Below are 23,064 nucleotides of genomic sequence, written 5' to 3' on the forward strand. Positions count from 1 at the left end.
TGGGGGGTTGGTGGTACCTTGTGGGGAAGGTGGGGAGTGGGCAATACCTCCCAGGGAGGTATTTTGGGGGCTGCAGGGGTGAGCTGGGTGCTGAGGATCCAGCCCTGTTGACCCTTTTCTGCTGCGTTTGGGTGAGTTTTAAAGAGCAGGCTCGGGAAAGACAAAAATGCAGGGAATATCCTCTGGTGGTGCTGCAGGAGGTGAGGAGGAAAGGAATGCTCGGTCCATGCTGGGCAGTGTGTCCCTCTCCCAGAGTGCCTGGAGGGCTGCAGGTCCCTGTGGTCCCGATGCTCACACCTGGCTGGAAGGCAGGGATGGCTCAGCGAGGGAAACCTGGAGCTGTGGTGGGAGCAGAGGGAAAGGAAAGAGGAAAAAACTGGATTTCCTCGCCGTGCAAACACTCAGTGCTGGCACTCAGCACGGCTGGGACTGGGGAAGGACATGGTTTGGGACATCCCCACACTGGGTGTCCCCAGGACAGGAGCAGAGATGCTCCCTGGAACTGGGGTGCTCCAAGCACAGCCAGCAGGGAGCTGGGCAGCCCCAGCCCAGCAGCAGGAATGTGCTGCTTCCCAACGTGTTTGGGGAGCAAAAGCAGAGCTGCCACCAAAAAGGGGCACATTTTAGTAGCCCCTACAGAACAGTCAGGCCAAGTGGCCATTTGGGGACGTCCAGGCGTGCCCTGCCCACTCTGCTGCCAAGCCAGCAAGTGTGACAAGCTCTGACATCACAGCCGGGAAAATAACATGTTATTTTCCCAGCTTGGATGTGAATTTCCCTGCTATTACTCGCAGCGACCATCCTGGGAGGAGAAAGCAGCAGAGGGCTGTCAGGAGAGGGGAGAGAAATGGTTTTCTGGGCTGGTGGAGCCTGTCCAAGCCCTGTGGGCTATGGGGATGCTCTGCAGGGCCACCCCATTCCCTTAATCCCACTGCTTTCAGCAGCAAGTCCATGCTGCAAGAGCAGCTGCACGTGGGGTCCTGCAGGAGCCCCAGGGGGGCTGGTGGCCAGCGGGTTGTGCTGACCAGCCACCCTGGCTGGCTGCCCAGTGTGGAGCCCTTTTCACCCCACAGCAGCTCATTCTCAGGTGTGGGAAGGGTTTGGAACCTCATCAGGAGCCTTCTCCTGCAGAATCATCCACAAAACCACGGGAACAGAGCTGCTTCCCTTCCACACACCAGGGATGGACGCTGTGGTGGCCCATGGGACAATGAGGAGCCCTGGGAGCTGTGAGAGTTCCCTCCCATGCCCATCCTTGAGTGTGGTAGAGCATCCCGATGGAAAAGTGGAGTTTGAAACAACTTGGTGCAATGAGGAGCTGATATATTTTTTTTTTTTTTTGGAGGGAAAATTCAACAAAACAAAAAAGTGTCTCAGCAGAAGCTTCTTGTGCCTCAAAGCTTGAGAAATGCTAGAAAAGCTCTGTGAGAGCTCATTGGGCCTGCTGGGTGCTTAAATCATCACCTGGAAAAAGCCATTTAACTCCCACTCGTGGAATATCCTCCAGCACTCACACCAGAGCCCAGATCTGAGGGAATCCTGGCTGCCCCAGTGAGGTTTTTGGCTCAGGGCAGAGGATGCTCTGCCGTGGCAGCTCCTCAGGAAGCACAGGGATGCTCTCAGAGTCGGTGATGGACATGACACCTCAGCCTTGGAGGAGTATCACGTGCCAGCTTCCAGCTGCTGCTTCCAACTGGGCTGCAAGGGGATTGTGCTGGTAAGGCAGAGCTCAGTGTATTCAAAAAGCCAAGTCAAACCCGGTGTGAGTCTTGGAGAAGGGAAAAAACTCTCAGAAATCATCATTTCAATGCATAGAGGACACCCACCAAAGTGCCTGCGCTTCCTGTTGGGCTGCAGTGATAGGATGCTGCGAGACAGACACCACATTTAATTACCTTGCTGCCCTAATTGCCATCAGCCCTTCCAGTTCCCAAGCTTTGGTGGTTTCTCAGCATCCTTCCACCCCGTTGTGTCTCAGGGATGTGTTTCAGGGACTGGGACTGCCAGGTGGGAAAAGCAGTGGGCGAGGAGCACTCTGTGAGCACCTCCTGAACCACCTGTAAGTCCCCAGCAGAGAGGTTTTTGGGGGAATATTTTGTCCTCTAAGGTGACAAAACTGTTTCTGCAGCACCCACGTGGCCCTGAGGGCAGTGAAGCTGGGCTGGGGGCTCCCCATTCCCAGGACAGAGCTGCACTGGGAAGAGCCCAGAGTGACCCTGGGAAGGGACCTGGGTCCCTGCTGGGCCTTGAGGCTCTTCTGTGCATCCCCCACAGCATCACCCATCACTCCAGCCCCTTGCCACCCCTGGGGATGCCTTTGGGAGAGTGCAGCCCCTCTTTGCACCCCGGGTTCTGCCATGGGGCTGCTCTGCCACCCTCCCAGGCTCTGGTGAGGGCTTGGCCGGGGTCACTGCAATCGATATCTCATCTGCAGGCTCTCCTAGCGGAAGTGATGGTATATTGGAACATGGTAATGGGTCTTGTCTAGTGGAAAAGGCTAATCTTCCCCAGCTGTACAGGATCTCTGCAGGTGTCCTCTGGCTCTCCCCGCTGCCACCAGCCCTGCCAAGGAGCAGACACACTTCTTTAAAGCTGCAGCACTCCAATTTACTGCTGTCCTGAGGAGGGAGAGCTGCCTCCAGCCTGGCTCCATGGGGCACAGGGCTGTGGCTGGGGCTTCCCAGTGAAGAGCTGGCACCCCCGGTGTCACCACACAGCTGCTCACAGGTGCTGGGCCAAAGAAGAGGAGGTAATGTGTTCTCCAGAGGTAGCAGCTCCCCAGGGAGAAGAGGAGAAGAATGTGGGGATGATGCCAGGAGAGATGTGGACCCCCAAAGTGCCACCTGCACACATGGAAAGGAGGCAGGGAAGAGCAAGGGTGGCAGCTCCTTGCTGTTGATTTGGCTTCTTTGGCATCACACTTGCTGCTGGGTGGGACTCCCCACCTGGAACTTGTCCTGTTTTGCCCATCCCTCAGGATTGCTGCAGAGCCAGGTCTTCCCTTCCCCTTCCCCTTGTGCATCACACCCAGATGGGCTCGGGGCCCAGGGGGCTCTGTGTTTTGAAGCTGCCCAGCCATCCCTGGCTATCACATCCTGCTGGATGCCAGTGGCATAATCCATTTTCCCGTTTCTCTGAAGGCAGAGGTAATTACCAGCTGTGAGGTTTAATATGCATGTGGATTTGAGCATGAACTGCCAAGAACAGCTCAGAACAATGCACAGGTGTGTGCAGCACATCCCAGGGGCTCGGACATGGCCAAGGTGCGTGGAGCCCCCCGATGTGGGCTGTAAAATGGGGAGCCCAAGGGCTTGGTGGGGGCCCATCAGAGGCTGAGTGACCATCAGAGCCCACAAAAGTCATGCCAAGGGTTGTGGTAGCCTTGTTGGGGCAGGGATTTTTCCTGCAAAAGACAGTAAGGATAGATGGATTTTAAGAGAAAATTCCTGGAGAGATAGAGCAGCTGTGGGGCTGACGGGTTTTTGCTTGAACTTTATTTTGTTGGGCAAGGAAAAGCATTGCTGGGTCCATTCAAGGAAAAAAAAAAAGTTGTTTTGCAGGAGGGAAGCAGGGAGGTCTTGTGTGGTTGTGCCCTGTGGGACTGTGTCCATATCACATCCCTTCCTGGGGCTCCATCTCCCATCTGTGGGGTGTGTAGGAGGGGACCCTGGACCACCTCTCCCAAAGGAGGGACAGAAAATCCTCTCATGCTGCTCAGCATTTTGTGCAGATGGATGGTGTCCCCTCAAGCAGGGACACTGATAGCAACGGAGCACTCTTGGGAAAGCTACAGGAGTCCCCACAATGAGTGGCTGGTTCCCATTTTCGTGTGGAGATGAGGCTCCAGTGGTTGATGGGAGTGCAGAAGGTGCCCTGGGCTCGGCGCACGGGTCAGGGGCTGCAGCACAGCACGGCTGTTGAGTGTTCCCATCCTTCCAGGGCAAAGCCATCCCCCCGGTGAGGTTGGGAGTCACCATTCCTGAGCTTCCCAGGCAAGGGAGAGATGGTTGCCTTTGTAAAGCCCTTAACAAGGTGGCTTTGTCTCCCCGTTTAACAAGAAGCTCCCTCGCTCCTTCCCCGGGAGTTTCCCAACGCCGGGTCCCTGAAAGCCAGCTTTATGCTCCGGCTGGGACACGCTGCTGTGGGGCCGGATCAGAGGGACACAGGGGCCCTTCTGCACGCCCCTGACAAAGGCTGCCCCGGGGGGACAGAGCGTCAAAGCCCAGCCGGCTCAGGGAGGGACAAGGGACCCACAGAGGAGGCTGCGCCCCGAGCCCTCCGTCCATCTGGTCACTCGATCGTGGCAGGCAGTGACCCAGCGATGCTCAGGGAGGGCCAGGGGCTCCTTCTGCTCTGTCCCCCCCGGAGAGGGGGCAGGGGGAGTGGCTGGGAAGGGACAGGTAGGTTTTGTTGGCCGCAGGTAACAGGATCCGCAGCCGTTGGTGCCTCCCTGCCCTCTGCTCTGGCTTCGGCAGGGGGGTGGGAGTGAGGAGAGGAAGGCTGGAAACCGAGACCTCCACTCAGCAGGGATGCTTCTCCTCACCTGGAAATGGGTTTGGAGCAAGCCTCGAGGTGTCTCAGCTCCAGCACCCCGCAGCCCTCTGGTCTGGACCACCACCAGGAGTGATCCTCAGCTTTGAGCAGCACCCTGGTCATGGCAGAGGCATCACCCATCCTCATGTCAGCATCCAAGCTCCCCTCTCCCACCTCCTCTTCCTTCCCTGGGGGCTTTGCTGGCCCTGCTCAGTTTGGGAGCTCCTGCCCTTCCCTTGTCCCACCAGTAAGAGCCCTCTCTCACTCCCCCCTGCAGCCATCTGCCTCTGAGCCCCCCTCCCAGATTTACTGTCACGCCTTAAAGCCACGGCTCAGCGCCAGGGTCAGCGTGTCACAGCGGCCCCTCATCGATTTGTTTTACCTCCCCTTGGCTAAAGCACTTTGGCCCTGGCCCCTTCCATGGCATAAGGAGCTTCCCAAGGCCCTCAGTCCTCCCCTTGCCCACCCTGGTCCTGCATGGCTGGACCCCGTGGGCAGCAGGGGCCCAGCTGAGCTGCTGATCTCCTGACCCTCCCCGGGGCACCTAATGTGTCTCCCTGGTTTATCTGGATCAATATTTCTGCAAGAGTAAGGAAGATCCCTCCAGGGAAAGGAGGGGATGAGGGGATCCCGCTTGTTTGCACAGCCCCATGGCTGGTTTAATGCTTAGCTGGGCTGGGTCGTTTCTGGGGATTGGGAAGGGAGGAAGACCTTTAATCATGGGTGGAGCTCAGACCAGAGATGTTTGGGGTCTCCTCCTTCCAGTTTGTGGGTCTCACGCTCTGCACTGGGGCACAGTGGTTGTGACATCTTTGCCTTCAAAACCTGAGGGGCTGGGATGGCTTCAGCCTTCAAACCCCCTGCTCAGCAGGGGTGGGGCTGCTCTGGAGGATCTGCTTCTTGCTCGTGGTGTTTGGGCCTGGATGAGGGGTTTTGAAACTGTTCTATTTGATGCTGGGGCTGCCTTTATAGAAGCCTGGAAGTGACAGTAAAGGACAATCATCAACTTAATACATGCAAGCAGTGAGAGACCTGGCTGGGACAGCAGCCTCCAGCCCTTCTTGCTGCACTCTGGGGGATGCCCGAGGCGTGAGCACTCTTGCTTTTATGGCTTGGCTCAGGGAATCAAGGCAAAGAACACATGGGCAACACTCCAACACCACCCCACAGGCTCCATCACCCCTGCTGAAGGCACCATGTCTCCAGAACCCCTCCTGTCCCACAGAACCACCCCCAGCACCTCCAGGGCCATGCCCACGCTCCCAGTGCCAGCAGCCAGGGCAGATGCCCGGCAGCTCGGGCAGCCCGAGGAGAAAAGCAGGGGGCTCTTGGCAACTCTGCCTTTTGCTTTCAGCCTCGCCCTCTCGCTATTTATTGGTGACTTTTGTCCTTGGCCAGCTTAGCGGCTGAAAGGGGCTGTATTATATCACATGTAGGCAGCTCCTGGGGGGAGAGGGCCGCGCTTTCTGCGGGAACAAAGCGCGGGTTGGCTAATTCCCCTCTCCTCCCGCGGCACCCGGGTCCCATCTGGTTGACACAGTTTGCTCCAGTGTCTCCTGCTATTAAGCCCCCACTTGCCTGCTTGAATCACCGGCGCTCCCCCGCCCCTGTACCCTCGGCCGCTTTTTCTTGCTCTATTTTTCATTTTCCCTAAAGCCAGGCAGAACTTGCTCCGTGGAGTGATGTCAGATGTGTGCGAAGCAGACCAATAAAACCTAATGCATCCCCCTCTTTGTGTGCCGGCCTCTCCAGCGCCTCACATTTTCCACTCAGAAAGCCACTTAAAACACATCAGCAACAATCCCTCACAAAACAGCCACTTGTTGGCTAATTGTGCCGAGGACCCGCGCGCGCCGCATTGCGCTTTCCTGCCAAGGAGGCTCCAGTGCTGCCAGGGACCACGGCTCCCCAGCAACCCCAGGGTGATGGGAACCCTCAGCACCCACCAGGGTTGGCCCTGGGGGTCTCAGCTGCTCTGCAGGGTGTGGTGGGGCAGAGGGATTGGGGTGTTTCTGCTCCCCACAGCCTGGAGAGGATGGTCACAGAGCCAGGATTGGGGCTCTGCTCAGCCCTCGCTCTGCAGCAGGATGGATGAGCAGATGGATGCAGCAGAGCTCCCTGGACCCTGTCCTCCCTGCTAATTCCTCCCTGGGAAGGAAAGCAGGCAGGAGGGCAGCAGGCAGCTGCAGTGGCATGGGAGCTCTGGGGGATGAGATGGGTGCCACCCTGCCAGACCGGTGACTTTTAGCTCCGTGGTGAGACTCTGGGCTGTGGCTCTGCAGCTGAAGGCTGGAAGAGCTGGCTGCCCCATGTGATGGGAGAGAGCTTTGTTGCAGCTTAGAGGGATGCCATCACTGGAGGAGATGGAGATCCAGGTGCCTGATGGAGGGCAGAGAGGGTGCAAGGGAGAGATGCTTCAATGCTGGAAGGGAGGCAGAGAGGTTTGGACCTTTGCCTAATGAAGAAGCATCCAAAAAACCCTCCTGAGGAATCCTTTGGGTCCTTTGAGGTATAAGAAAGAGATCAGAGGATGGTTAATCTCCCCCTCTGCAAGCAGGAGACCCAGCCTTTTCCCCCAGAGAGAGAGAAGTATGTGCAGTAGCTGCATTTATTTATTTTTCTGCAGAAAAACTTGGACAGCTTCTCCTGCTGCCACCCTCGGCATCCTGGGGAGCAGGACAGGAGCAGCGTGCCTTCACTGCCGCCTGCTCTGGGGGCGGGGAACTGTCACACCTTTTATCTTACAGCCACCCAATCACACCGGGTTTGGGGCGAATTTGAGGCAGGCAAGGAGGTCCAGAAACAGTGCCAGATAGTGGGAAGGCTGCCTGTGGGCGCTGTGCTGGGCAGGCAGCCCGGAGCCCTCCCTGCAGGCACTGAGCACACCTGCCCCGCGCTCACCTGCCCCTGCTCACCTGCCCCTGCTCACCTGCCCGTGCTCACCTGTCCCTGCTCACCTGCCCTGCTCACCTGCCCGTGCTCACCTTCCCCTGCTCACCTGCCCTGCTCACCTTCCCCTGCTCACCTGCCCGTGCTCACCTTCCCTGCTCACCTGCCCGTGCTCACCTTCCCTGCTCACCTTCCCCTGCTCACCTGCCCGTGCTCACCTTCCCCTGCTCACCTGCCCTGCTCACCTTCCCCTGCTCACCTGCCCGTGCTCACCTTCCCTGCTCACCTTCCCCTGCTCACCTGCCCGTGCTCACCTTCCCCTGCTCACCTGCCCTGCTCACCTTCCCCTGCTCACCTGCCCGTGCTCACCTTCCCCTGCTCACCTGCCCTGCTCACCTTCCCCTGCTCACCTGCCCCTGCTCACCTTCCCCTGCTCACCTGCCCGTGCTCACCTTCCCCTGCTCACCTTCCCCTGCTCACCTTCCCCTGCTCACCTGCCCGTGCTCACCTGCCCGTGCTCACCTTCCCCTGCTCACCTTCCCCTGCTCACCTGCCCTGCTCACCTGCCCTGCTCACCTGCCCCTGCTCACCTGTCTCTGCTCACCTGCCCTGCTCACCTGCCCCTGCTCACCTTCCCCTGCTCACCTGCCCTGCTCACCTGCCCCGTGCTCACCTTCCCCTGCTCACCTGCCCTGCTCACCTGCCCCTGCTCACCTGCCCTGCTCCCCTTCCCCTGCTCACCTTCCCCTGCTCACCTGCCCTGCCCACCTGCCCTGCTCACCTGCCCGTGCTCACCTGCCCTGCTCACCTGCCCGTGCTCACCTTCCCCTGCTCACCTTCCCCTGCTCACCTGCCCTGCTCCCCTTCCCCTGCTCACCTTCCCCTGCTCACCTTCCCCTGCTCACCTGCCCCTGCTCACCTTCCCCTGCTCACCTTCCCCTGCTCACCTGCCCTGCTCACCTGCCCTGCTCACCTGCTCAGTCAGTTGTCACAGGGCAGAGCGGCACAGGGACGGCACAGGGCGGAGTCCGAGCCTCACACGGGCACTCGTGCTGCCGCCTGCTCCGGCTCAGTGGCCGGGCTGAGCCTCTGCCACGCTGCCCCGGCGGCAGCCAAGGGATGAGGCGGGAGATGCAGGCAGCTGCCCTCCATTCCCACTCCCACTTCCATTCCCATTCCTCTACCCATTCCCATTTCCATTCTCGTTCCCATTCCCATTCCCACTCGCACTCCCATTCCTGTTCCTATTCCCATTCCCACTCCCATTCCCACTCCCATTCCCGTATCCATTCTCATTCATACTCCCCTTCCCATACCCATTCCTATTCCCACTCCCATTCCCACTTCCATTCCCATTCCCACTTCCATTCCCATATCCATTCCCATTCTCATTCCCACTCCCATTCCCATTCCCACTCCCATTCCCATTCCCATTCCCACTCCCACTCCCACTCCCTTTCCCACTTCCATTCCCATTCCCACTCCCGTATCCATTCCCATTCCCACTTCCATTCCCATTCCTGTTCCCATTCCCATTTCCACTGCCACTCCCTTTCCCACTTCCATTCCCATTCCCACTCCCGTATCCATTCCCATTCCCACTTCCATTCCCATTCCTGTTCCCATTCCCATTCCCACTTCCATTCCCATTCCCACTCCCGTATCCATTCCCATTCCCATTCCTGTTCCCATTCCCATTCCCACTGCCACTCCCTTTCCCACTTCCATTCCCATTCCCATTCCCGTATCCATTCCCATTCCCACTCCCACTCCCATTCCCATTCCCACTCCCATTCCCATTCCCATTCCCATTCCTTTGCTCTGCCATGGGGGTCCCTGTGGGCCGGTCAGACCCCACACACCTGGCAGAGCACGGGTGCTGGGCAGGAAGGGGTTAAGCGGAGCCAGCGGCGGCAGGAATCAGAGGACAGGAATCAGAGGATTACAGGTTTGTGGCCGGACTGTCCCATCTGTCACCCGCACAAAGACGAGCCCTGTGTCGGGCTGGGCTGTCAGCGCAGAGCCCACCACTACATTAGGACTCCATTAGGGGAGACTGGCGGTGGGAAATGGCAGCTGTCAGGACACTATCATTTCTCCTGTAATTCCTCCTGCTCCTTTCTCAACTGCTCTTAAATAGCAGGTCTACCCACTGGGCCAATTTTGCATTTTCGTCCTCCCGCTGCTCCTCTTCTTTCTTTAAAGCTGCAGCTCCCTGGGCCCCTTCCCTGCAGCCTGCTGGTGCCAGTGCCAGTGCCAGGGCTGCCTGTGCCTGGCCATGGCATCTCCACACGGGGAGGGGCTCAGGAGCACTGGCAGCATCCTCACCACGGAGCCACAGCCCGGTCTGCAATGGGAACTCCCGGGCACAGGGAGGAGAGGAGGCGGATCACGCCCTCCAAGGATGGCAGGGTCATTCCCATCTCCCATCCTGAGCTGGAGGATGTTCCCAGTCCGTGCCGCCCTGGTACAACAGGCTGGCTGCTGATGCAGGGCTGGCCCTGCTCTGCAAACTGGGACAGGGTGGGCAAACAACGGGTGGTGAACAGGGCTGGAAACCACGAGCAGTGGCATGGGCTGTGTCAGAACAGAGTTTCTTCTTCCAGCCATAAAATCTGTCCAACCTTTCAGCGTTTGGCAGAGGCTCCTGGGTCACACTGCCTGCTGGACCATCCAGGGGTGGGATGATCCTTGTGCCAGAGGTAAAACCACGGATAGACACACTTCCTGATGAGACAACATCCCCTGGAAACTCTCAGACCTGCAGAAAGGCAGCTCAGCATGGCGGGGGACCATGCTGGGGGGCTCTGTGCTCACAGCTTTCCTGGGAATCCCTGGATCTTCCCACACCCTGCCCTGCCCTCAGCGCATCTCCAGCCGGACCCCTGGAGCCTCCTTTTCCAGCAGGGGATCAAAACAAACACTTGTGTGGGGAAGTGCATTGCAGTGGTGCTCGAAATAAATAACTAATTTCTCCCTACATGATCTGAAGGAGCAGGAGAGGTGTGAATAGCAGGGCCCGGTGTCGGGCTGACTGGACTCCCCGGTGCGGTAATTCAGAGGATGACAAACATAAGCCAAAGAAAAATGTCGAAAAATGGGCACTTCCCGCAGCCCTGAGCAAAGGAGCTATTGCAGGGTTTGGAAATAACGAAGGCAAAGAGAGGGAGAGAGGGGAATTTTCTCATTGAGACCAAGTGAAGTGCCAAACAAGCTGCTATTATGGTGGCTTTGAGAGGCACAGGGAGGGGGTGGTGGGGAGGAGAGTAGGGGGAAGGAGAGGAGGGAGGTGGGGGAGAACAGAGGGAGAGAGGGCTGCAGGAAGGGAGAAGAGTGGGGGTGTGGGGAAGAAGGGGATGTGAGGAGCCAAAGGTGCGAGGTGACGCAGGGGAGATGGAGAGAGGACCAAGGTGTGTGGTGGTGGCAGGGCCACCACATGCCAGCACCTCACCCCGGCCCCCCCACATCTCCCCATCCTCATTCCCAGCCACCTTCTACCCCCCACCACCACCACAAGGGAGGGGAAAAAAAAAAAGATAAAAAAAGAGATGGAAAGAAGGAAAACAAAATATCTACAGTTGTCGAGACAAGGGGAGAAAAATAGAGGCAAACATCCATAATTTTCTCTGTGGGGCTTTGCAGTAATTGAGCCATTTGGATAAAAATAAAGGCAGCAGGCCCTTTAGGTAAGAGGAGCTTTTGCAATCCAAGAAGCCTGAATTATGCGTCTTGTATCACTTGAAACCCCCCACCACATCACCCCCCTTCTGCCTCCCCCGTGCGACACCAAACCACTTTCCCTTTTCTTCTTCTTCTCTTTTTTTTTTTTATTTTTCCCCTTCCCTCCTCCTTTTTTAAGTACCCTGTCAAACAGCATCCGATGAGTGGAGAATTTCAGCTGTCACAACTAATTTCAGCGTGTGTGTGTGCAAAGGTGTGTGTGTGCCGGGGGTGGAGGCGTAGAATCACTCCCTTGCTTTTTATTTTTTTTTTTTTTTTTATTCCTCTAAAGGAAGATTTACATCAGAAATTTGTTTCTGGAAGTGTTTAAGGCCTGTAATTTCCCTCTTTTCCATCACTGCCTGATGCCTTCTTCTTGCCAGCCCCGATGCTGAGGCTGGCTGTCGCCCTCCCAGCAGCCTGGTCCTTCAGCTGCTCCTGCCAAGGAGGATTTTCCTTCTCTTACCAGGGCTTGAGGTTCTCAAAATTCAGCTCTCACAGCCCTGAGCACCACACTGGGTCTGATAGGGAAGGTTCCAGCTTCTCCCTGCCCCTGTCCTGGTGGCTTTATGCTTCAGTCTGGGTCACCTTTCAGCCACTTTGGCATTAGCTGGAGGGTCACAGGGTGGATCCTGCTCAGAACAGGGCACCCCTGGGAGCCAAGTGGGGCAGTGGGGGTGATTCCCCACCCAGGATATGCCTGGGGAAAGGGGCAGCTGGTGCTGAGTACGTTGGGTCTTCCCAGCCAGTCAGGAGGGGGAAATTCTCCAAATTCAAAGTCTCTGGGTGTTTCCAAGAGAGGAAGCAGCAAAGCCCTGGGAGATGGAGGAGGTGGCTGGAGATGTTGGCTCCACCACGTTCAGAAGATGATGGGATGGCCGTGGTGATCATCCAGGTGATGGGGTGCTCCAGGCTGGACGGAGCTCTGGACAGCCTGGGCTAAGGGGAGGTGTCCCTGCCCAAGGCAGGGAGGTGGAACCAGCAGAGCTTTAAACCCAAACCATTCCGTGGTTAAAATCCTTTCCCCATGGGCTGTGTCCTTTCCCCTAAAACAAATGGACTTTTTGCTCAGGAAAATGACCCAGTTTCTGAGAGGAGGAAAGGCAGGGAGCAGCCAGCCCAGGTGTGGGGAGGTGACCAGAGCAGAGTGCACCCAGTGAAGGGGTTCCCTTCCCACCAGATCACCCCATCAGCTCAGCAATTCCTGCCTGCTCCTGGAGGCACAAATGGGATGCACAGAAGTGGAAAGGGCAAGACCCAGCCCAGGAGGAGCACAGAGCTCTGTGGGACATCCCAGGAGGAGCACAGAGCTCTGTGGGACATCCCTCAGGTGCTGAATTTCACGCTCAGGGCTTGCAGTACTGCACGCCCAGAATCCTGGTGCAAAGTGTCCCCAACACCATGGCAGTGTCCCCAACACCACGGCAGTGCCCAGCCGAGGCCGTGAGAGTCAGGAACGTGGTGCTCAATCAAACACCTGGACCAAGGCAGGCAGGGAATGGGCACCGTGGGTTCCAGGGAGGGGCTGAGTGAGGGCTCCGGTGGCACAGCCTGGCATGGGGTGGCACGGGCAGGGGTGGGATGGAACGGCACGGAGAGGATGGCAGGAGCAGGCAGAGGATGGCCATAGGTGTGGGTGGGATGGCACGGTCAGGAAGGGGATGGCACAGGCGGGAGGGGCTGCCAGGGGCACAGCAGGGTTCGGGCCAGCGGCGCTGCCGGTCCCCAGGGCCGTGTCCCCAGGGCTGTGTCCCCCCCAGTGTCCCCAGGGCCGTGTTCCCAGGGCCATGTCCGAAGGGCTGTGTCCCCCCCAGTGTCCCCAGGGCCATGCCCCCCCCCATCCCCCTGTGTCCCCCCTTGTCCCCAGGGCTGTGTCCCCTCTATCCCCCCAATCCCCCCGCTATCCCCCCCGTCCCCCCGTGTCCCCAGGGCTGTGTCCCCCCGTGTCCCCAGGGCCATATCCCCCCCTATCCCCCCCTATCCCCCTCTATCCCCCCCCATCCCCCCGTGTCCCCAGGGCCGTGTCCCCCCCAATCCCCCCTATCCCCCTCTATCCCCCCGTGTCCCCCCGTGTCCCCAGGGCCATATCCCCCCCTATCCCCCCTCTATCCCCCCGTGTCCCCCGGGCCGTGTCCCCCCCTGTCCCCCCGTGTCCCCAGGGCCGTGTCCCCCCCTATCCCCAGGGCTGTGTCCCCCCCTGTCCCCCCGTGTCCCCCCGTGTCCCCAGGGCTGTGTCCCCCCCTGTGCCCCCGTGTCCCCAGGGCCATATCCCCCCCTATCCCCCCCTATCCCCCCTCTATCCCCCCGTGTCCCCAGGGCCATATCCCCCCCTATCCCCCCCTGTCCCCCCGTGTCCCCAGGGCCATATCCCCCCCTATCCCCCCCTATCCTCCCCTATCCCCCCCTGTCCCCCCCTGTCCCCCCCTATCCCCAGGGCTGTGTCCCCCCCTGTCCCCCCGTGTCCCCCCGTGTCCCCCGGGCCGTGTCCCCCCCTGTCCCCCCCCCCCCCCCCGGGTCCGTCCCGGGGGCGGGCACAGGGTCCCCCAGGGGGGCGTGGCCTGCCGTGGCCCCGCCCCTCGCCCCCATCCCCACCCCACGGCTCCCGCGCGGCCCCGCCCCTCACCGCGCGCCCCCCGGCCCCGCCCCTGCGGGGCACTTCCGGCGGAAGCGGGGGGCTCCTTCCCTTTCCGGGCGCGGGCCCGGGCGGAGCGGCGGGGCCATGGCGGAGCTGGCGCAGGGGCAGAGCCAGAGCGCGGCGCCCGTGGGGATCAAGCCCGAGGGCTTCGTGGACGCTCTGCACCGGGCCCGGCAGGTGAGGCGCCGGCCGGCGGGCCGGGGGCGGGCAGGAGGAGGCGGCGGGGCGCCGCTAGGCCGCGGAGCGGAGGCGGGGCACGGCCCCGCTGCCCGAGAGCGGAGCGCCGGGGCCGTGCCCTGAGGGGCGGCGGGGCTCTGACAGCGGCGGCGGGGCAGCAGCGCTGCTGGCTGGACCTGCCCTACCTTCTGTGCCGCCGGGCTGTGGCTGCGGGGAGCCGGTGCCGGGGCGGGTTTCACACCGGGGCGAGGCTCTGGGCTGGGGGTCTTTGAAGGGGGGCTCGGGGGCTCTGTCACGGTGGCAGCTCCCTGGAAGGAGCCTGTCCCCAGGTGGGAGTCGCTCGTCTCCCAGGCAACCAGCGGCAGGACGGGAGCGCTCAGTCCCAGGCCGTGCCAGGGGAGGTTTAGGTGGGACATTGTGGAATTCCTTCGCAGAAGGGTGATTGGACATCGGAATGGCTGCCCAGGGAGTGGCGGAGTCCCCGTCCCCGGGGGTGTTTGAGGGAACCCTGGATGTGGCCCTCAGTGTGTTTGACAAGGTGGTGATCAGCCACAGGCCGGGCTCCATGGCCTCGGAGGTATTTTCCAGTTGATTCTGTGAATACAGACCTTGGCAGAGCAGGAGCTTGGCCTTCCCTGCAGGGAGGGGGCACTGGGGTGCTGCCCTGAGGAACCCACAGCTAACACAGTGCTGGAATGGGAAGTTTCAGTGCAAGTGCCCAGACCTGCAGGAATCAGCAGCCTTGCCTTCAGTCCAGGTGTCTGAGTGCTCCTTGGTTTGTGGAGAGAGGCTGCAGAACAAGGAGCTGCTGCTCCCAGCTCGAGCCGTGGCTGTTCCTCCCATCCCCTGCTGCAGCTCTGCCTGGGGGTTTGCTTCATCCCTGCACTGGTGCTCAGTGGCTGCACGTGCAGGAGCTCAGCACAGCTGGGTGCCAGCACAGAGCCCAAAGTGCTCCAAGAGCCTGCCTGTGTTCTCTCCAGCTTTACAGGCCGGGCGGGAGAAATCCCCTCTTGTCATTTCACTGACAGGGACCCCAAGGCCTCTCAGGTGCCCTCTGCAGTGGAGCTGAGGCGCTGTCCCCTCACTCAGCTCACCCGGGGTCAGGGACAGGCAGTCCCTGTTCTGTGCAGCCTGCAGTGACCTGCCCAGGGTGCTGCTGCTGCAGACCCACCCCCTGCCCCTCCCAGCACACAGGAGCTGCTCTGGGGCCAGGGATTCCCCTCAGCACAGGCCTGGCCTTGCTTCTTGCAGCCCCTGGGAAGGGCCCTGGCCTCGGGGTGTGATGGCTGAGCACCCAGACAGTGTTCTGTGCTTGATGCAGTTAAATGCAGAGGTGCTGCCTTTGTCTTGACCTGATTCTGTCTTACTGGAGGCCTCTCATTGCAAAAACCACCTTATTTAAATGTCTGATAATGCTACCACCTGTAAGAAGTTGAATAACCCATTTGTGTGAAAGAAAATAATTATTTGCTGTTGAAGTGCAGGTGGTTGAAATGATTTTGTGAGTGTTTCAAGTCCAGAGGAGGCCATGAAGTTGATCAGGGCTCTGGAGCACCTGCCCTGTGGAGCCAGACTGAGAGGGCTGGGGCTGCTCAGCTGGAGAAGAGAAGGTGGAATGGGGGCACCACAGCATCTTCTGGGATCTGGAGGGGGACTGGACTCTTCCATCAGGAGCTGTAGTGACAGGACAAGGGAGAATGGGCTCAGGCTGAAAGAGGGGGTGTTTAGGTCAGATATTAGGAAAAAATTGTTCCCTGTGAGGGTGGGCAGGCCCTGGCACAGGGTGCCCAGAGCAGCTGTGGCTGCCCCTGGGACCCTGGCAGTGCCCAAGGCCAGGCTGGGCAGGGCTGGGAGCAGCCTGGGACAGTGGGAGGTGACCCAGAGGTGGAGCTGGATGAGCTCTGAGGTCCCTTCCACCCAAACCCCTCTGTGTGCACCACTGGTGCTCAGTCACAGGATAAAGGGCGATGCCTCAGAGCACCCTGGGCTCAAACAGCACAAACTGCAGGTGGATCTGAGCTGGAGCAGCCTCTCTGCTCTCATCATGTTTGTAGGGGGGTCTGTGGAACCCCAACCCCTGCATGAGGGAGCTGGAATAAGAAATAGTAACTAATTCTGTGCCCTGGCTCTGGTCACTTACTGGATTTTGTTGTTTTTAGGTTCATTGTGCTTGCTGCAGTTACTCTGTACGTGCTGGGCTTCCATGAGCCTAAAACTGGAAGATTCCAGCAGCAACCTTCTGGCTGTCTCAGCCTGGAAACAAGTGTGTTGGGAAATGTGGGCTCTGCACGTGGTTGTGGGAGAGCAGTGTCCTACATTTTTGTGCAGTGAGTTGTTTGCTGCCTCTTGAATATGATTTTTTTTTGTTAATGTTTGTGGGATGAAAAGAACTGTTGGAGGGCTAAAACATTTCCTTCCCCTGTGGAAATACCTGATTTAATTGAGTTCTGTAGAGGCTGGGTAAGGGAGCAGGTGGTTTTCTCTTGCACAGAACTAGATTGTCACTAGTGACTTGCTGCCAAATGTCACTGAAAATGCTCTTCATTGCTCAGGTGATGGATGTTTGCCTCAGCACCCAAGCAATCTGTGATGGAACTTCCTGGCTGAGAATTGGGAAAGTGAAAAGGCAGCTACACCTGATGTTTCTCTGGAGGTGATGGCAGAGCTTCCACCAAGGCTGTTTGGTGTTGTATTTGTCTGAGCTGTACTGATCTGCTGCAGCTTTTGTTCTGGCTTTGGCCTTTTTGGAGTATTCCTTTTGCTCTAAGGGAATGAGGGAGCAGAGGAAAGAAATTCAGCCACAGTTTTTACTTTATGGGTTGGTCATGCCTGGCTTCATGTTTGAGTCTTTCAAGGTTTTGTGTCACATGTAAGACCAGTAATCACATTTACTAAATTCAGTTCTCATGAGAGCCCCAACATTACAATCAGGCTGTGGAATACAGTGCTTGGTTCTGAATATCTAAGCAAGGACATAACTTCAGGACAAGGAAGACTTCCCTGAGTAAAGGGAAGTAGCTGCATTCCTCAGAGCCACTGGGATGTGAGATGATTATGGGAGTATAGAATAGAAACCTGGAATATATTTGAAAGAAATTACCTTGCATTGCTTTCAGCGTTTGTGCTTGGACTTGCCTGGATTTTTGTGGACTCTGAAATATTTGGGATTTATGGATAACTACTTTTTCAAGGTAGTGCTGGGACTTTGAATTGCTCTGTCCTGCATCTCCTGCACCATGTCTCAAGTGGGTTGGTGGCTCTTAGGTGGGGGCAGATCTGTCCAGTTGCTCCCAGGCAGGCTGGCTCTTCTGTGGCATTTTGGGGTGGGGAGAGAAAGAGAGGACGTTTGCTCCTCTTTTGAATAGTGGGATCAAATAGTAAGCAGAGCTGCTTGTACTTTAGACTAAAATTAATTTCTCTCAGACTGTCCTTAAGTTTTGTTCTTATTGACCAAACAGTGTCTTGCTGGGGGTTCTGGGAATCTTCAGGAGAGGAGAGGAGAGGCTGAGGCTTGGTGAGCCTGTGATGTGCCATCCTGGCTAAAAAAGTGGGGAATATCCTGAGACTGACTGAGAGTCAGCAGGTTGTGTTTGAAATCCCTCTTTGTATCAGGCCCTAACTTTAACTTCCGTGGTGATGAAGGGGTCTTGGACAACTTTTCTTTACCCCCTTGCAGAGTCCTTTTTCAGGTCATGCTCAAATAGATTTAGGCTTTGCCAACTACTCTGGTATTTAGGAATACCACCTGTGGCATGAAGCTTAAATGGTTGTGGATGGTTTTACTGCTTTCTGCAGAGCTCTGCAGAAATGTCTGTCACCCCAGCTCGAGTGTTCTGCTGAGTGAATGGGAGGAGCAGCACAAGGACCAGAATAGTCTGAAGGGTCAGATGACAGGGCCTTTTGGTGTTTTTTTTTAATCCTGCTAATACCTAGAATTGGTGATTTTATCTCTTGCTGTTCTTTGCAGGGCACTATGGAGAGGTTTTTCCTAGAAGCTGGGCCTGTTCTCTTGAAAGCTGAATTCTGCAGATATTGGTGTTTGAGTGTGCCTAGCAAAGAAGCTTCATGTTTAGAAGTGGTTTTGTGTTACCCTGCATTTTGTATTCTCATTTTTCTGGCTGTTAAATGTATGGGAGAACAGAAGTGCAAAGTGTAAGAAAACTTGTATCTCACACAAATTTGTATATTAATTTGTTTTTCTTGGCTTTATCAGTGCAATTTGCAGCTGGGGCTTGTGTTGTCCTTTACAGTCTTTGTTGGAGAGCTTTATTTTGGGGAATTTAGGTGCAGAAACAGTGATGCTTTTTCCCCCAGTGTATTTCAGAGCTTGAAAAAATGGATGCATTGGGTTTAAGGGGAAGAAAAAAGGAGGAAAAAAACCTAAGGCTGACATGGAGCAGGACAAAAGCAGTGGCTAACAGCAGTACATTACTCAAGGTCATTGAGGCAGATAAGGGCTAGGTCTGCTTGCTTTTGCCATGTCCTAATTTTTGTGCTTACTTCCCTGCTGAACCTGTCATAAAAACTGAGCCTCCCATTTTAAGTTGGGCATGAGATGTTAAGATGTGTTTTAGCTGCTACAGGTACTCTGAAAGCTCAGCTCTTCATTTTGCAGGGTGCATTTTCCTGCTGTGCTGAGGTGGCACCGATGTCTGCCTGTAATCCAGTGGCAGCTGGGAGGCTTTAGAGATAAGGGTACAAGTTTAAATAAAGGAGGGGGGGAAAGGAAAATATCCTAAAAGCTGATAATGTAAAAATTGCTTTAACACTCTTGCTTTGCCCTTTGCTTGGAGGGTTCTGTGCCAGGGTGATCGTTGTGTGCTCAGTGTGAGCAGGGGTTCACAGAGCTCCCCTGGGGTGGGAGAACACAGCCTTGGTGCCAGCAGGCTGCTCCTGAACACCTTGGTGCTTCAGGCTGCCTTCCTTCCCTGAGCCAGCTTCTGCTATCCACAGACTGGTTTTTTCTTTTCCTGGAGTGTGTGCTGAGTGATTTCACCTCTAGAGGATCATCCATAACTTGTAAGTCATGGTAAATAACCAGAAAGGGTTCTTGAGTAGGGTGTTGAAATTAAATGTCCCCAAAATATGTTTGTACCTGACACTGTTCCTTTTGGTCTATGTTGTAAGTTACCATATGAAAGCTGTCAATAGATTGCTGTAAAATATATTTTCAAATTTATGTTTCAACATTGAAGTAGTCAGAAAACATTTCTGCTCTTTGTATTTCATTGAAATCCTCTTCATCCCAAACATGAGGGGAAAGGGCAAAGGGCTGAATCCATGGATGCAGGACAACATTTAACAAAAGAATGGAGCATCACCTGCCCTCCCTCCTGGAGAGGACAAGGTGTGTTAATGCTTTCAGAACCAGCTTTCTGGGGACTGATTGCAGATGTTGATGTACAAAATGCTTGTCATGAAAGCTTCAGGATTTCAGCTGGTCCCAGAGGAGGATTTTATTCTCTAGCTCTGACATTTCTGACACAGCAAAGTTTCTGACTTTCCAAAAGGAGACAAGACAGAATGGACTATAAGGGGAAAATGGTCCAAACTTGGGGTGCTTTTCATGGAAGGCATTGAACAGAATGTTTCCTGTTCTCTTTTAAAAGCAGTACCCTCAATCTTTCAAGAGTATTTCAAATAGTTTTCCAGTACCCTGTGGTTCTGCATCTTGGGCAGTTGTTTGTTCCACTGCAGCAGAAGATAGTGTCAACAACCAGAGCTGCTGTAGATGTCTTTTTGTTGCAGTGAAATGCAAATTTTAGAAATCTTTATCTATATTGGTCATTTAAAACATCTCTGTGTAAAATGCTCTTTCATCTGCTCCTGTTCCTTATTCTCTGCTGAAATCCAGTTCTAATGGAGTGAGATCAGTCTCTGGGTAAAGATTTGATTGAATGATTTTATTTTTGCTGGAAAAGGCAGCAAGTGTTGTAGCATACAGTGTGCTTGGTGTTTGCTCTGTAACTGCTTTGTTCTGCACTTGCTTATTACAGCAAAATACTTTATGTAGGCAAAGGGAGCAGTGAGACTGCAGTTTGCCTGTCCTGGGAGGGGGTAACTGGGGTGCAGCACCCAGGGAATGCACCTGGCTGTTTCTAGGGTGGGTTTCCACCAGTTAGCAGCTGGAAGAGCTTGTGCTGTCAGCACCCACCTGTACAACTGTCCCCCAAATGTCACTGGAGATGAGCTTAATTTTTCACTTGCATTAAGTGATGTTTAGTGCGTGTCTCAGTTTATTTGCTTACCTTAGTCCCTTACTGTGATACCTGTCTGTCTCCTCTTTCCTGTGAATAAACTCCTTGTATCCTGGCTCAGCAGGAATGGCAGTTTCCCCTCTGCAAGGCTTGGAAGCAGAGGCACAGGCAGCATGAGTTGTGTTTGTGCTGTACTGACCACTGCAGGAAATGGAAACTACTTCTGGACTGATCGTTTGCCCACTGGCTTATTCCTCACACAGTAAACAAGAGTGATCCAGTCTCTTTGACAGGTTGTTCCCAAACCTGTCCTTGTGCTGTGTGTTTCCTCTCTCTCCCTCTGCTCCCCCAGGGATGTGTGAGTGTGCATTTCTGTGTGTCTGGGCATGCATGCCTGCAGGAGGAAGCACATGTCCTCCCACACAGCTCTGGAGGTGGCAGCTTCTCCAGGACAAAGCTGGTGGGTTAGTTTGAACCCTCCTCTTAGCTTGTCAGCTGTCCATTGAGCAAATAATCCTGAATATAATGTTCCAGGGCTGTTTGTGATCAGGAAGAGGAACTGAGTGAATATTATCTTAATTAAGCAAATATTAAAAGCAAGCAGAAAATTGTTTGCTTTACAAATGAAGCACCTTGTTACAAATCCACCTATGTAGTAACTACCTGAGAGAAGATTGGCCTGGGGTCAAAGCTTTACTGGGAGAAACAGTGTTTAGTTGTGGTGGCTGATAATGATTTTATCCCCTTTTTATAGATTGCTGCTAAAATTGGAGATATTCCTCACTTGAATAATTCCACAACCCTTGTGGACCCGTCAGTCTACGGTTATGGAGTGCAGAAACGGCCCCTGGATGATGGAGGTAAGCTGCCTGTGATTAACCAGTCTTGTGGATGCAGCTCCTGAAATTCATCTGTGGAGGCAGCTGTCTGTTTTAAGGATGGAAAATGCAGATTTCTCTGTGTTTTTTTATACAAGATGCCCTGTGCTGTTTACTCTTGCCTAGATTGCACAGTGTTCTTAGGCACTAGTATTAATGTGAAGCAATTCTTTGTTAGTTCATGACCTTTGGGAATCAGCAAACAAACTGTGTCATTTAAAGCCTGGTCTGTGCTGGTTGAGGGAGGGAGGAGGGTTTGTTCATTGGGCCTGTTCTGGAGCCCACATACAGAGCACCAGGTGTACACAGTGCATGTTCCTCCCTGATGCCCTTCTTTCCTGAGAGCAGGTAATGTGTGGGGACAGTGTTACACATGTTCCTTTCCATCTGTGGCAATAGTCACAGCCCAGGAGCTGAGGTGCTGTCAAGTTCTGGTTGCTTGGTACATGAATTCTAAGGAGAAAAGGGTATTTGTGTAAGGTGATGCAAGTTGGGAGGAAACCTTCTGTATTAGCTTAGCTTTCTCCATTATTATTTGAGAATTCTGAACTCTCTGAAGAATTTAAAATTTGCCATAGCCAAAGGATAGTTTATTGCATGAACCATAACTGGTAACTGTCATAAGTCAATATTGTATGAATTATTACAATTTTAAAATAAGCTACTAGTTTCTTATCTTCTTTAGAACAAGAGTTCTAACATAAAATGTTAAAACAAGAGTTTTTTAGGTTTTATAAATCTAATGATATGCATTGTTACAAGTGTTTAAACTGTATTATCTGCTGCTGTATAGATGCAAAGAGCTCACCTTTTCTTGTGAAGAAATAAAAACCATGGCTATGTCTTCCTTTTTGCTATTTCCTCTGGTATTTTTCCTGACACTCATAGCCTGCAGGGTGATTGTCTCCCCCCATGAACATGTTCAGGAGTACTGAGGAGATAAGCCAAGCTGCTGCCTAGCACTTCATTTTGAAAAGAATTTTTTTCTGTCTGATACAAAGGCTGAAAATAGCTGCACGTCTGCTCCTCAGTCTGAAAAAACATGCTGGTGCATGGGGAGAAGTTTCTTTCATGTGGAGCCTCTGGCTTGCTAACATTACTGTTTTCTGAACACATGCCACCACCCACTTCTGTTCTCTGCTCTTGGCTCTATTTGAGCACCAGGTTGCTGCTGCTCCTTTGGTTGGGGGTTTCAGGAGAGAATGGATTTATCTGGGTGAGCCCCCACTTTGTGTCTTGGACTGGAGCATCCTTTTGTGAGAAGCCAGAGGTCTGGCATTGCCGAGTGTGCTGGCTCTGCAGGGGAAGGTGCTGGGGAATGCTGAACAGCTCTGAGCTTTGGGACGTGGCTGTGTGTGACAAGGAGTAAAAATAGCCTCTGGGAAGCAGTCATTCACAACATTTGCCCTGCCTGTGTTTCTCATTGATTCATCAGGCTGAACTGGAGATCTGCCCTCGTGACAAAATGGGTTTTAGGAATTTGTACCACGTGAATTGGTCGTAGTGCTGCAGTGACAGGTTGGACTTTGTGCTTAAACTTGTACTGACGAGCCCTAGAACTTGGTGAGCCTAGTTTGTGTTGACACAGACCCTGTCAGCACAGTAGCAGTCTGGGCTACAAAAGTGCCTTGCTGCTGGTTCTTCTTTCATTGCTGTGCAGGTAACTCCATGGAGTGGGTGTTGTTCCTCTGAGAGCCTCCCAGCGTGGCTGTTCCTGACTCCTGCATCAGCAGTTGTTCTGCTCACCCTGTCCTCAGCACTGGACCTTGTCTGTTTTTAAAGTAAATTTAAAGTAAAAATTTTAAAATAATTTTTTTAAGTAGCTCCAATGCTGTATTTGCCCTTGGGTTGTTCATACACATCTGTATATAACTTTGTGCAACTCCCCTCTCAAAAATCTGGTCTGTGAGGTTTCTTAAGGAGAAGAGAAAGGACAGAAGTAATATTTTAAAGGGCTGGAATTTGACAAAGAAGCAGGAATTGTCAGGGTAGGGATAAGGGCTGTAGCACTTCTTTCAGCTTGAGTCATGTTGGG

At 54.8% G+C, this 23,064-nt stretch overlaps 1 protein-coding gene across 6 annotated transcripts in view; it reads left to right on the top strand.

Moving 5' to 3' along the window:
• The first annotated feature begins 13,796 nt into the window (after nucleotides 1-13,796).
• FUBP3 (far upstream element binding protein 3) overlaps nucleotides 13,797-23,064 on the top strand; it is a 39,134-nt gene continuing 29,866 nt past the window's right edge. For all 6 annotated transcript variants that reach the window (XM_064394134.1, XM_064394139.1, XM_064394140.1 and 3 more), the window contains exons 1-2: nucleotides 13,797-13,954; nucleotides 20,906-21,011. In XM_064394134.1, the coding sequence (XP_064250204.1) occupies nucleotides 13,862-13,954; nucleotides 20,906-21,011 (199 nt within the window). In that variant the 5' untranslated portion in view covers nucleotides 13,797-13,861. The remainder of the gene's footprint in view (nucleotides 13,955-20,905; nucleotides 21,012-23,064) is intronic.

This window comes from Passer domesticus, chromosome 18, assembly GCF_036417665.1.
Source record: "Passer domesticus isolate bPasDom1 chromosome 18, bPasDom1.hap1, whole genome shotgun sequence".
NCBI lineage: Eukaryota > Metazoa > Chordata > Aves > Passeriformes > Passeridae > Passer > Passer domesticus.